At 38.1% G+C, this 15188-nt stretch overlaps 1 protein-coding gene across 2 annotated transcripts in view; it reads left to right on the plus strand.

Annotated features, from left to right (window-relative positions):
• GABRB3 (gamma-aminobutyric acid type A receptor subunit beta3) overlaps window positions 1–15188 on the plus strand; it is a 287252-nt gene that overhangs the window by 233967 nt on the left and 38097 nt on the right. For both annotated transcript variants that reach the window (XM_075200113.1, XM_075200112.1), the window contains one exon: window positions 7056–7138. In XM_075200113.1, coding sequence (XP_075056214.1) covers window positions 7056–7138 — 83 coding nt within the window. The remainder of the gene's footprint in view (window positions 1–7055; window positions 7139–15188) is intronic.

A 15188-nucleotide genomic window follows, 5' to 3' on the forward strand; every position in this document is an offset into this window, starting at 1 on the left:
TGTCTAGTGAGCTGGAGATTTCAGGTAGCAAGAAAGATGTCAATCAAAGCTTTATCATATTTTATCTTTTCAGTACGGTACAATTTGACAGACAGTACAGACTACTTTAATGAAACAATTATGGGCCTCTATCTATTAAGTGGTGATAATAAAGATTTTCTATCGCCACTTGTCACAGTGATAGACAATCTGTTATCACCACAATTTATTATTGAAATATCGTTAGAAAAATTGAGTGATAACACTGGCTGGCAGTGGAAAGAATAGTCTTACCACTTCATCGTTCCAATTTTGGTGGATTTTGGTGAAATTGCGCTTGCATGACACGGCTTACTGGTTCACGGATGCACAATGGAGCTGGAAGCCCTGACTTTCAGGTCCACATGTAAACTAAAAGAAATTGTTAAAAACTATCAAAACTGTGTTATGAATCCCAGTGTATTTATTAACAGCAACAAAAATGTATTAAAGTAAATACACAAACGATGACTCAGATCCACAGGTTTGAACAGGATTATTAAAGAGACTGTATAGTAACAATGGCAGGTACTGATATAATAAGTTTTACCCCAGTCCAAAAGGCACAAGGCTGTCCAGGAGAGCAGACAGAGTCCAGGGATCAAGCAGTGATCAGACAATAACTTCAAATAGCCAGGTTGAGATGAGGCAAATAAGCGAGGTCCAGAAGTCAGGCAAAAAGATCAAGGCATCAGGCAAAACAGCGTGGTCCAAAGTACAGGTAAATAATTCGGGGTCTCAGGCAAGCAGGTAAGGTCCAAGAAACAAGCAGGGGTCATACACAGAAGGTCAGTCCAGCAGGTATATAACAAAAGAACAGGAGCAGGTAGTAGCAGCCAGGAACAAACGGGATGAACTGCACAGAGCACAGCTTGAGGCAGGTATTAAAAGCAGTGTGACAGGTGCAGTTCTAATTAATCCTCAGGCAAGAAGATTAACTCCTTCAGGTATGTTGCAGAGTTCAGTAGCAGAACAGCAGCACCTCTGGTGGTATGAGGTACTGCTGCTAGGTACAAATGACAGACAGAGTTGTAACAAACTGTTGTTTGTTTTTTTTTAATTGCCTTTGGTCCGATTGAAATATTAATATAAATAAAGTATTTTTTCTTTCAATATATCATGCTATTGTCATCCTGAGATCCTTGCTAAATAGGCTTCCAGATGCTTTGCATGGGGAGATTTCGCCAGAGAAACCTTGCGAATCACTACCGCTGATGATTGCATTTGATAGTTAGGGGGAAGTCTTATATCTGGCAAAAACACTAATTTAGTTTTTCTCATCTCAATAAAGAGAGCCCTGCTTCTCTCCACAAAAATATACCCTGTCCTTCTGCCAACTCATCAACCTGCAGTTTTCAAACTGAACCCCTTGTAGGCATTCCTAGATCTTGAAACATGATCAGCCACTGCAGGTCTTGTAAAATAACTACTATACATTTACCACAATTCCTCACTTTCTAATGTTGAAAGAATATACTGCGTAGCAAGTGCCAACTTCCAATTGTGTTTCAGCGGAGTGGAGTAAACTTTAATAGCTGTGACAGCTCCACACAGCACTTCGGGGGGCAGCCAAAGAAGGAACTACTGTAGTAATGGCAGGGGCGCCGAGAGGGTAGAGGGGGGCGGGTACAAATTACCGGGGCCCCGCTACCAGGTAGTTTCAAAAAAACTTTTTTTCTGTCCAGCGTGTGGCTTTATGAAAGCTGCAATAACAGGTAGGTGAGAATAACACCATTTTAATTCATAATGGGGGAAATTCAATTGCCTATGTGGCACACAGATATCACGCCGCCCATATTGCCATCAATAACAGTAAAAATCTCCACTCACTTCTCAGATGAGAAGAGATTTCTGTCAAAATTTCTGCCACAGTGTCTTGCGGACGTTCCGGAGGCACTTTGCGGATAATTGAATTCCTTCCGTAATGTCATGTGTAAAGAGGCGCAGTCACAGCCCATGTTGGCCACGCCCACATCACCATGTGACTATGCCCCCATATGTTCTCCTGCTTTGGGTGTGTGGTGGGCACACAAAATTGCTGTATTGGGGCCGCAAATTCATCTTGGCGGCCCTGAGTGGCAGTGGGTTCAGGTGCTACAGAATTTCCATTCAATGCCTTGTGTATATGTTTTTTTTTTACAGATAAGCAGCAATATCTTCGCACTTTCTGGTACTTGATTATCTGTACAAAATGTTGCTATTTTACCCACAAATGTCTATGTACATCCTTGGGGATGGCAGACCATATTCCCTAGTTTAAGACTGCGTATATGCGTGGGTAGATGCCGCCGTAAACTGGTTAGATTTGAAGACATTATGGTTTTGTTTAACTCTGATTTGATAAGGGGGCACTTGTTTAGAACTAAGTACCATCATTGAACTAGGAAAGGTGAAAAAAATATGCTGAGTGGAGACGTAACAGTTCACTGCTTAGTGGTTGGTCTAATAATGTATATTTTCACATTTAAACATTACCATGTATTACTCTAATGAAGATATTGAAAAATTACAGATTACAAGTTAGGTTCACAAAACAAAGTTTATGATTATTAAACCAGGAATTTAAAATGAAATTTGCATTCCTAAGCATTATAAAAATGTAATCATTCTTGTTGCTGTGGGGTTTAAGGTTTACATACTGCCTTGAAAACATGATGGAGTCTTCTAGGTTGGTATCTTTTTAATTAATAGGACTGACTAGTATGATATGTATGAGTTGTCTTAGCTTAACAGATGTTTTTAGATGGTATTTTTATATCGCTGCTTAAACTTTCAGCAATCCATTATAACCTTTCAATCTAATTTTAATTTATGTGAAGCAAGCTACGATCCTTTATGTAAAGTACTGTCTATAAATTCTGAATCCGGAAATATTAGCATCCAAAGAAATATGTCATTGTTCTCTCAGTTCATTAATGGAATCCATGACTCCTAGCTATTGCCTTCTAATGTAATTTAAAACAAAAGATTTATTTCAGTAAGAAAATAAAACCACATATCTGTAAGCCTATAAATTTTTGTTGAATGTCACGTTTAGTAATCCATGGGCATGTTCTTGTGCTCACTAGTGCCATTTTCTAAAATGCCTTGGTCCTTTTACTTTTGTCATAGAGGCACAATCACATATAACATAACTGAGGATGTCTCTTTTAGGGTGGGCCCATACTGCCCTTAGTATCATAGCTGTTCAACTGACCCCATTAAAGAGCTATATTCAATTGAGTCAAAATCCAACAGAGTGTGCAAGACAAGCAGTACCTGATTGGATGGTGTGCACACTCTTTGACCCAATTCCATTTCTAACATGAATTGAAAAATGTAGATTATGTATAGTATGTGTGTGTGTGTATTTGCTATTCTTACAACATGGAATTACAATGGATTTATTCATACATTTTCACTGCTGATAAAAACAAAATACTCTTCAATGTCAAATAAAAAAAACAACTTTAAAGCTTTTTCTTAATTATAAATAAAAAGCAGACATTCATTATATAAGTATTCAATCACCCCTCTTTATTTTAATATTTGTTAGAAGCCTTTAGCAGCAATTCCAGCTGTGAGTCTATTTGCTTTGCCCATATGAACATTGTGATTTTCGCCCATTCTTCCTTGCGATATTGGTTGAGTGCCATCAAGTTGGATAGTAACATTTGATAAGCATAAAATGTCAAATCAATTCGATGGAATTGAGATTTTGGGCTTTCACTAGGCCACTCCAGAATATATTTTATTTTTGTATTTAAGCTACTCCATTGTGACTTTTTCTGCATGTTTTGGGTCATTATCCTGCTTAAATATGAAACGTTTCCCAAGTCCTAAGTCTCTTGCAAATTGCAGCAAATGTTTTCAATTATTATATTTTATCTTGCTCCCTCCATTTTGAACTCCATGTTGAACAGTTTCCAGTTCCTAAAGTAGAAAAACATCCTGATAGCATTATGCTCGAGCCACTGTGCTGCATGGTAAGGTTAGTATTCTTAGTATGATGCACAGTGTTGGGCCCAAACAGAACATTGGTCCAAAAAAGATCAATCTTGTCTCATCACTGCATAGCATCTTCCTCCACTCGGTATTTGAGTCTTCCCTAGGTGAGATTGCATGTTAGTTTTCTTCAACAATGGTTTTCTTTTTGTCACTCTACAATAAAGCACAGTTTTCTGAAGTGTCTGGGCTATTGTTGTTCAGTGGACAGTTTTTCTCATTTCTGCAATTGGCGACTGTCACTCTATTACCATAGTCATCTTAGTGACCTCCTTAACATGGATGTTCAATTTTGGAAGAAAGTTCTAGACAAATTCACAGTTGTTCTACATTCTCTCCATTTTTTATGATGGTTTTGACAGTGTTCCGGAGAATATTACGAGCCTTTGGAATCTCCATGTATCTTTCTACTTGGTGCTTTTTTTCAATAACTGTTTCTTGGATTTGCTTTGAACGTTCTTCAATGTATTTGTGATGATGCACTAAGCGACTGTGAGATCTCACATACATGAGATGTATTTATTTTAAAAACAAACTAAACATTTTTATTGTATACAGGTAAACTCCAACCAATTATTTATGTGACTTCTGAAGACAACTGTCTTTGCCTATTTATAGCGCTACTATTGTTATTGTTGTTTTTTCAGATAACTCCTTCTACTCCTATGTATTGTCAAATCTCCCAGTGCCTCCCCCTCCCATACACACACACACATAGCCTCCACCTGCACGTCTCCTTAACCTAATGCAGGTAGAATTATTTACTTTCTCATCACACCTGTTTAGAATGGAGGAGGATGTGAGAGAGTAGTAGTAGGAGGAACCAAACAGGACCACCCATGACCATCGGTTACGTGTATACAACCTCATATTTACAATCTGCAGTAAATTATAGCAGCCAATTAGCTTTTTATACAATGAAAGCAAATGTCTAATAGGTTGCTATGGTTTTAGTGCTGAATTGCACCTTTGAGCAAAGTTAATAAATCACGCTTACTATCTGTTACAGAACGGGCTGTTTAAAAAAATAGAACATAAAAATAGACGCTGTTCTCGCATTTTGTTTTCCTGCATACAACACATATAAAGACAAAAAATAGGTTAGAGTCCCTTTACTATTGGTTTGAAAAGAAAATACTCTCAATGTTACTTACTAACATTGTACTTAGTGGCAAATTTACATAACAGCAATAAAACAAATTAACAATCAGCTCTTTAGAGCAAGTTAGACAATGAAATTAAATGTCATATTGGATGCTGCAGTTTGCTGTAAGCTTATACCTAAGTGTAATGTTGGTAAATATCCTGTACCATTGTGTTCTGCAATAAGAAATATATTTCTCTGTACATCTCTATTAAAGGTGTCCTCTGCTTTGGCTATAACAAGCCCAGGCTATAGCCCTAGTACTGGTTATTAACTTGTGGGACACATTTATTTATTTTAACTGTAAAGATATGTGCTGATGTTGTCATCATTATCCAAAAGTATCTTAACACCATATCTCAAGCACAGATAAACAATGCTCCTCCAAAGAGTTGCTTGAACTCAAAATTTGATTCTTTTGCGAATGCGCAGTGTATCAAAATACATTGTTCATTTGTATCAAACTGTGTGATCGGTTTGTAGTATTTTTGGTTTGGTCAGAACTTAAAACAGATACCAGTGTGTTCAGACCATGCACCGCGATGCAAATCAGTGGTCTCTATGATTAGACCATTTGGTCATCATTAGGACCAGGTCTCCTATTGACCTATTGAGATATAAACTTGGAGAGTCTCCGGTCATCATCATCATCAACATTTATTTATATAGCGTCAACATATTCCATAGCGCTTTACAATTGGGGAAAAACACAGTAATGAACAAACTGGGTAAAACAAAGAGGTTAGAAGGCCCTGAACACTTGAAGGGTTATAGACCAGAGGAAAGTTTTATTATGGGATGGAGGGAATTCCATAGCGTAGGTGCAGCTCGAAAAAAGTCCTGTAACCGAGAATGGGAGGATGTAATGAGAGTGGATGAGAGACGCAGATCTTGTGCAGAACAGAGTTGTCGAGTTGGGAGATATTTTGAGACAAGTGAGGAGATGTATGTTGGTGCAGCTTTGTTGATGGTCTTGTAGTGCAGAGGTGGATCCAGAGAAATGAACACTGAAAGAGTGCCTAGAAAGGTATGATGAGAACCAGGATAGGACAGTGTCTTGAAGACCTAGGGATTGTAGCGTCTGTATGAGAAGAGTGTGGTCAACATTGTGAAATGCAGCAGAGAGATCCAGGAGAATTAGAGAGAGTGATGGCCTTTAGTTTTAACAGTCTTGGTGGTGTGTTGAGAGTGAAAGCCGGACTGAAGACAATCCAGTAAGTTGTTTGCGGAAAGGAAGCGTGTTATGCGAGTGTAGGCAAGTCTCTCTAGAAGTTTTGAGAGGCATGGGAGCTAAGAGATGGGACGGTAATTTGAGAGAGAGTTTGGGTCAGAATTTAGTTTTTTCAGAATAGGAGTAATCACTGTGTGCTTGTATAGTGATGGAAAGATGCCAGTAGAGAGTGAGAGATTACAGATTTTAGTTAGAATGATACATTTTATATATAAATATATGTATATGTCATTTATGTCATGTCATATCATGGAAAAGCAAACAACAAAGGAAGATAACACAGGTAGTTATTTACTGATAAAGTGCAAATGTGCAGTGGCCATTAGCAATCAATCAGATAGTTGCTCATTTACTTTCAGAAGACTAGCCTGCACTAAATTATACAAATCTAATTGATGATTGGTTGCTATGTATTACTATATTTTTCTCCATATTAGTGAATACCTTATCTGCCTTACATAGATGAGCAGGTACAAGGATCTCTCTGCACTGTTAGATACAGCATTGTAAGTTTTCTTATCTTCAATATAAACAGCAAAAACAATGTTCTGGTTATAGAAGGGGATTCTAGAAACCTGTAGTCTTCCATAACACGTGTCCCTGCTTGTGAAGCTAAACACATGCATAAAATGACTCAGTGTATATTGTTGGTAACTTTGGTCTGTTTTTGTTTTGTAGAATAACAACAACAGCAGCGTGTATGATGGACTTACGGAGATATCCACTGGATGAGCAAAACTGCACTCTTGAAATCGAGAGCTGTACGTATTATCTGAATGTCTTAAACTCAATTTATCTTAGCAGACACAACATTAACTGTGAAAAATAAAATGATATTGGCAGCATATGAAACATGGTTTTGTCTATATAAATAAACAATAATAAGTGATAATAAATATCTGCAATAGAGAATAGAATGATAAGTCATTAGTATTTTACGCAGCATGGTAATGAAAAACTGTGCACTTGTGCAGTTCCTTCTGATTAGCCATTGCCTGGTCGACAACACAAAAGAACTAATGCTTACATTCTAATCAAATTCCAGTTGAATAGAGAAAACAGTGAGATGCAATTTACTTCCAATGTGCTTTAATATGCATGAGTGGCCATTTAGTTATCCCCCTTAGGGACGTTGGGAAACCCTGTTATTAGTCATTATGTGAATTTATCTTTATGGGAGAAAGTCATGTCTGTATTTAGCCTTTTTGCAATATAAAACTGTACAGAAACCCGTTTTCTCTGCACACTGGTGGAAAAAAATATGATGCAAATACTTAAGCACTATGTGGACTTTTCTTTATTTGGAATGTATCCATGTAATTTATTAGTTTCCCACTTCTTATGAAGGGTTTCCTAACTTAAAATATAAAATACCATTAAAAACTACTAAACGTATGAAATAATATTACCATATATGGAGCTATTGGAGCTAAAGCACAATGTCCACTCTTATTCTATCTTTCACTAAAGCTATGTTTATAATTGTAAGGCATGCATAGTGTGATTACTTGTATGATTGAATGTGAAAGCTTATTTTTCTCTCTCTTACATCACTAGTCATCAAAGATAATGACATTTTTCACTTCAGTGTCCATTTTAGGACATACCTCATCATTGCCAGAAAGCGACTGAGTATTTATATTTTACCTTTGATCAAATAAGTGTTTGAACGATGCCTGCAGCTTCTGTGCTTCAAAACTCTAATTTAATATTATTTACTTTATTTATCAACTTTTTTATATAGTTCCTACATATACTCAGTACTTTACAGAGACTATTACCCCATACTTACCTACTTTCTTCAGCTCCCTTCCGGGAGCCAGCCAGTGGAGGGGGGCGTGAAGGGGCGGGGTGACCGAAATCGCGTCATTTCGGCCCCGCCCCCTGTGACGTCATGACGCAAATTGCGTCATTTGACAGCGGGGGCGGGGCCAAACGCCGCGATTCACCGGGAATCGCGGCGTTTGGGATCTAATTCTGCCCACTTCACTAGGAAGTGGGGCACTTCCTAGTGAAGTGGGCAGAATTCGGGAGATTGCCACACTCGCCCGGGAGTCCGGGAGACTCTCACAAAATGCGGGAGTCTCCCGGACATTCCGGGAGAGTTGGCAAGTATGTATTACCCACAATTCACCCTGCACCACCTCTGCTGCAGGCCATACACAAACTCTTCCCCATTAAGCAAAACTCCTATTTAATATTATTTACTTTATTTATCATCTTTTTAATATAAAGCGCTACAGAATCTGCTGGCGCTATATAAATAAACAATGATGATGATAGTTCTTACAAATACTCAGTACTTTACAGAGACTATTACCCACAATTCACCCTGTACCACCTTTGCTCCAGTCCACATTCTGCACCACCTCTGCTGCAGGTCATCATCCACAAACTCTTCCCCATTACGCCTGTCACACACAGAATCATCTTACAAAATAAAACTGTGACAGCTTATTCTCTCATTAAATGAAATAAATTACAAAATTAATAAATTACTAAAGAAAAATACATTTATCAAAATATAATTTCTTTAAAACACTTATCAAAATATTAAAATGGTTATTTTCCAAAAAAACTACCACCCATGTAACATAAGAGATAAAGATCCCTAATATAAAGATATGTCACATGGCGTTGTGTCACAATATGAAGACTGTTATGTACGCTGTCATGAGATTTCTATATTTCACAGTGGAGTTTGTTGTATTTCCTCCTTCTCCAGCAAAGAAAAACTGCTACAATCAGCCTGAAACAAGTACTTGTTTGTAGTTAAATTGTTTTGTATGAATAACAAGCATGGTTATGTCCCAAATTTTTGCTTATCGACATAGTTTTATCTAATAACAAAATTGGGACTAATTTAATATTTAATAGGATAAAATGTTTTTGACACACTATAAAATAGCATTTTATCATAGCGACAAGATTTCTTTTTGCATCCACCATGTGGTTGATGCTGCTGCATAGGCAGAAGGTAAAATAATATTGTTTTATTTTTTTAAGGTTTCCTACTACATTTCAGCCCTTATAGGAAATACTGTAAACATATGCATTTACGATCACAGTCAATATTAGTTACGAATTGCAAGTTAATATAATAAACTTACACATAATTGACATAACTTAAAAAATACTCACATGCCTATGAACACTGGTAGACTGCAGTATAAAGGCAGCATAATTTGTGTAGTGGCTATTGACTTTGACACAGTGGATCACCCTCTCTTACTGCACACCCTTCATAACATTGACCTTTCTGACACTGTTCATTTTGTGGTTCACCTACTACCTTGCCAATCGCTCCTTCTCTGTTTCTACCTTTGGTCCCTCCTTCCCCCATCTAGCTTTCCGCCATTTCCTCCTTGTCTAAAATAATTATTTCTTGAATATCTGCACAGAACAAGTCATATCAAATGTCATATGTGAAATAATCTATTCCATTAATTTGTCAGAAATAATCTCTTTATTAAATGATGATATATCAAATGACTGTTATGGAAGGTGCACTCCAAGAGCATATCAATCATTTTAGGACAAAATTAAAAAGAAAGAGCTCCTCTAATGGGGGGACTCTAGGATTCACAAAAATGGTATCAGCTAAGAATATTCCATATTTTATTAATGATTTAAAAACAGATTATGCAATACTCCACATCGGTCTTATAAATGCTTAATTGAATCCTTTATGTTAAAAAAAAAGAAAGAAAAGTGCAAGAAAAATAAAGAATTGTGTAATAAAAGGTTATGAAGACAACCATATGGAGGTTCTGCTTTATTTTATTTAACCATAGAAATGGCAGGATTGATTTGATAAACCTTATCATTGGGTATACATTCCCTAAAAATTTCTAATATTTTCTTTTACAGATCATATATATTAAATGGTTTATTATTATAATCATATATGTAAGTAATATTTATGAATAAAGGTATCAGATCACCAACTGGTTTGTTTTAGCATTATATCATGGTCGGCATCTAATCTTTATCACCACAATTTCTGCTACCTGGTACTAATTGTTTCATATATAGAGCAACATACTGTGCATTATAACTCAATGTTATTCAGCCTGCTGTTTGAAGTATAATAGATTAGACCTGTGACTATCTGTCACTGAGTATGTCTATTAGTATATTCACTTTTGAGTGCATACAGTTTCAGATATGTTGTCTCGAGTTTAAATGTTTCTTTTGAAACCAAGTGAATATACTAATAAACATACTTGGTGGTGCAGCTAGACTTATCTTGCTCTCTCGCCACTCCACATTTGCTTCCCCTCTCTGCCAAGCCTTTCCCTACAGAATCCTCTTCAACTTCTAACCCGCACATAAAAGACTCTCTCCAAATCCACTGCTCCCTACATTTTCAACCTGATCACCAAACATACTTCCTCTCGTCCTCTCCAATCAGCCAATGACTGTCTCAAATCCTCACCTCTGGTAACCACATCTCACTCCTGAATCAAGATTTCTTTCAAGCTGCCCGACACCACTGGACTAATCTCCCGCATTCTATCAGACTATATGTATAGATTCAAAAGGTCATTGAAAACCCACCTTTTCATAAAAGCCTACCATTCTTCTAGGCAACCATTTTGCCATATAGTATACCTCACCATCTTTCATCCTCCATCTCACCCACTCTTGTTTCATGCCCTCAGATCCCCTTTCACTGGCTCACCCCATGTGTCAACCATTTGTATGCCCCTTTCCCTTTAGATTGTAACGTCTGGTGAGCAGGGCCCTCTTCCCTCCTGTTTGCTTTACCTATAACTTTTGTTCACCAGCTACACTGCACACCTCCTCCTTGGGCTCTCAAGCCCTTGACTCCACTCCTGCATTGTCTTTGCTCCTCTTTCAGTGGCTCTTAACCTGTTAGCTACGCCCACTCTTATGGGCACAGGTTTCAGCTTGTGGTGAATATACCCCTTGCACATCATCACCCATCCAGGCATTCAGTAGCTGTGCTGAGAGTTGTAGTGTTATTTGTTTACTGTATTTTACTGTTATATCATGTTATGTCTTGTTGTTTGCCCTCTATACGGTGCTGCAGACCACTTGTTGCACCCTATAATTAAAAGTTATTAATAATAATAATAATAGGAGGCAGACACTCAGTCAGGACAGGCAGACGCAGCAGAATTGGGACACAGACACATTGACAGAACATACAGAGAGGACTGTAAGACAGAAGAGACACTGACAGAATAGAAAGAAACAGTTCTGCTGCTGCCTGAACCTCACAATACTCCCCTTCTGCCCTCTGTGCACAGCACAGTGCCCAAGGCTTCTGTAGAGTTTCTCTTTCACAGAGAAGCTGTGCATTTATTTTCAGCGCCCAGGGGGAGGTTTTTGAGCATCAGGATGCCTTCCCCCCCCAAAGCTGCCTTGATAATGTACTACTCTACTTGGACATTTGTAGAAAGTTCTTTTACACTCTTACAAAATAAAAATCAGGGGCTAGATGTACTAAAGGGCAAACCGCCTGAGACCACAGTTTAGCAAAGCACCACATTGCAAAGCCAGAAAAAGATTTGATTGTGAAACGTGAAATAGCTCAAACAGCATGTAACTATCTTGTCATTCAAAGCATAAATGGAGACACCATTGGCTGTTGAATTATGAGGGCAGTCATCTTTTATTAAGGTGAAAAATGAATTTATAATTAAATTATGGAATAATTTTTCCTTATATTAAGGGGGCCAAATCATTATATCATGGGGACAATAAGAATATATATTTATATTAAATCTTATTATTTCATAATAGGGGCGCCATTTATACTATACATCATCAATAAATAATGATTGCTTCATCATTCAAAGGTCAGTGGTGCCTCATCATATGTTCTGAATGTCACGTTAGCTCAACCAGCATGCTATCTAGCTTATCAGAAGCTGGTCTAAAAAACAACCTACCTTTTTTCTAGCGTTTTTTTAAACAGTTTTGACTAAAGCTCTGGCGGTTTAGGTGTTTTGCCAAACATTTAACATTCCAGTCTCAAACCTTTAATAGTAAATCTAGCAAGAATGTATTTTATAAAATATTCAAACATCTACATTATGTTAGATATACTGATTTATATACTATGTTAGTTATTTATTTTTAATCATGTTACCTACATCACAGCAGGGAGAAATCTTAGGCCTCCCTATAACCTGATAAAGCTGGTCCTAAACACACCAACTTCAGGTCATATCTATTGGCTAGAAAACAAATCTAGTACCCATTTAGGCTAGTGGTATCAATGCACAATCTAGTCTGGCGTCAGACCCAATTCTGGTGGTTAAATATCATACCCAAAGTGGTGGTTAGTTAATTAAAAAGAACTCCCAATGTGGAGGCTATTATATAAAGCAGATATCTGAAAGCTGGTATATGAGTAAGAATTACAATCTCATGTCTAGTATATACAGTAAATGAGACCTCCAATATGGCTGCTAGTATATAACAATCTGGTGGAAAGTGTAGACCTCAGTTGGTTAATTAGTGTACATCAGCCCTCAGGTATCATGGTTAGTGTATAACAAACTTCTAGTCTTGTGGTTACTGTATAGCAGATTTCCAAATCTGGCCCTAGTGTGTAGCAAATTCACCCTCGGTTTAAGCCAACAGATTTCTGGTTGCTCATTACTTGGAGAGAGAGCCACTGGGATCTGTCATTTATATTTGGTACCCTGGCCCCCAGTTCTCTCTTTTGTCAGTAGCATCAGACAGGAAACTCTCTGTACAGTTTCATATTAACAAATCAGAGCATCAGGGACTATCTGCTAGATGTTATTGATAGATTCATGTGGCTCTTTCCTCTGGCAACGAAAAAGAGGCAAAATCAGCATCTTTAAAGTAAAATTATTTTGAGCACTGATCTCATTCTCATCACAGATCTTGCAGCTCCTCCTCTGCCAACTTGTTTTAGTCCCTGGATTACAGTTTTGTTGTACCTATTAATAAAAGCACATGAGCTCTTTCTTCCTTTCTTTAGCTGAATCACAATTGATAGGCTACAAGTACACAGCACTGTGTGGTGTTCATGCTGTGGTGAAAGTAGAAAAATAGACTTTTGAAGGAAAAAATTTCAATCAATGCCCCAGTAGTGTCTTTTACAAAAATACTATGGGGAGTATATTAACTATATAGATGACACTTTTGTCAACCACATAAGCTTAGAAAAGAGGACAGTTTTATTTATCATAGTTACTCTGGTATTAGTCACACAGAAATTGTTTCAGGCATCGATAAGAGTGAACAGAGCTCACTTCCAGTGTACTATGATCAGGAGTTAAAGGCATTTTATGAATTTAGTGGGCGTGTTTTTTGCCCTCCCCATATGTGACAACAGTACAAGTCATATAAGAAATATGCCCTCCCCAGTCTCCCCTTGTCACATATGCACTGACATCATTCCCCATTGTCACGTGTCTTTAAAGTCCACCCCTCACACTCTTCCTCATGTTCATATGTTTCTGCACTGCCTGGTGGAGCAGCTTCCACTTCTGCTGCTCCATGTGGGATGGAGTTCTGTGCAGAGTGCATTATTAACTCTTATAATATATTAATAGCCACCACCAACCGCACAAAACCTTTATAGAGCTCACATTTAATTAAAAAGATTCCGTATTAAAGTACTGACCACACCTTCTACTACATTAAATGAATAGCCACATTGCATTAATAATTAAAAATTGCATTAATAGTCCCACCATCAGACATATTACATTAACCCCACACATTACATTAATAGCCCCCACCGGTTCCCAAATTATATCAATAGCCACCAACAACCCCACATTACATTAATATCCCCACTACATAACTGTCACGATAAATAATGCTGATGTAGCCACTAGCTGGTATTAATACAACTGATCTGGGAGGTGCAGAGTCTAATGCACCCAGAACCAACCGGAAAGCGAGGTACACAGGGATGATTCAGAGGATTATCAGGGCAAGCCATAAGTCAAACAAGTACGAGCAAACAGGTGCCAAAACGTAATCCAAAGAAATAGTCTAGAGAACAAGCCGAGTCAGGAGCCAATAACACTGGGAGCAGGGAGTACGTTCAACAAGGAATGCTGGAGCAGGAAGTGATCCAAAACTCTGGCAGCTTAGTGGTGCCAGAGCCTACTTTTTATATATGCAAGTTAGCCCTGACTGGGCATAAGGCAATTCTGTGGTCAGAGTGCAGCTGACATCCCTGTCAGAAAGTAGAAGTGCGGGCATGGCGTCTGACAGTATCTCCCCCTCTCTCAGATGGGGAAATATTGGCAGCTTGTCTCATCTGAAAGTTAGCCAGAAGATGAGGAGCATGGTGGTCCTCCTTATTGACTCATCTCTCTTCGGGGCCATTCCCTTTCCAGTGAACCAAGAACTGAACATTGGCTTGGAGGGATTGTGATCTCAAAATGAATTCCACCTCATATTCGTCACCCTGGACAGACTTAATAAGCAGAGGAGTTGAAGATTTATTAGAAAACTTGTTAAGGACAAGAGGTTTCAATAAGGAAATGTGGAAAGAGTTGTACATATGGAGAGAGGCAGGTAATAGGAGTTTATAGGTAACTGAATTGATTACATGATGCAAATTTTATGGATGGCACTCTAAGTTTGATATTAAGGGTGGATAGCCACACCTTGTCACCCACGTGGAGGAACGGAATTTTTTTACTGTGGTGATCTGCATAACATTTGTACCTGTCACGGGCACTAGGAGTCTTTACCCAGGGATCACCAGGTGATAAGCTTACCAGAGCAGTATAGATGGTAATATGGTACTCTGGTAGCGGGGTGATCACGGAACAGGAGACAGCA

This window comes from Mixophyes fleayi, chromosome 2, assembly GCF_038048845.1.
Source record: "Mixophyes fleayi isolate aMixFle1 chromosome 2, aMixFle1.hap1, whole genome shotgun sequence".
NCBI classification, from domain to species: Eukaryota; Metazoa; Chordata; class Amphibia; order Anura; family Limnodynastidae; genus Mixophyes; species Mixophyes fleayi.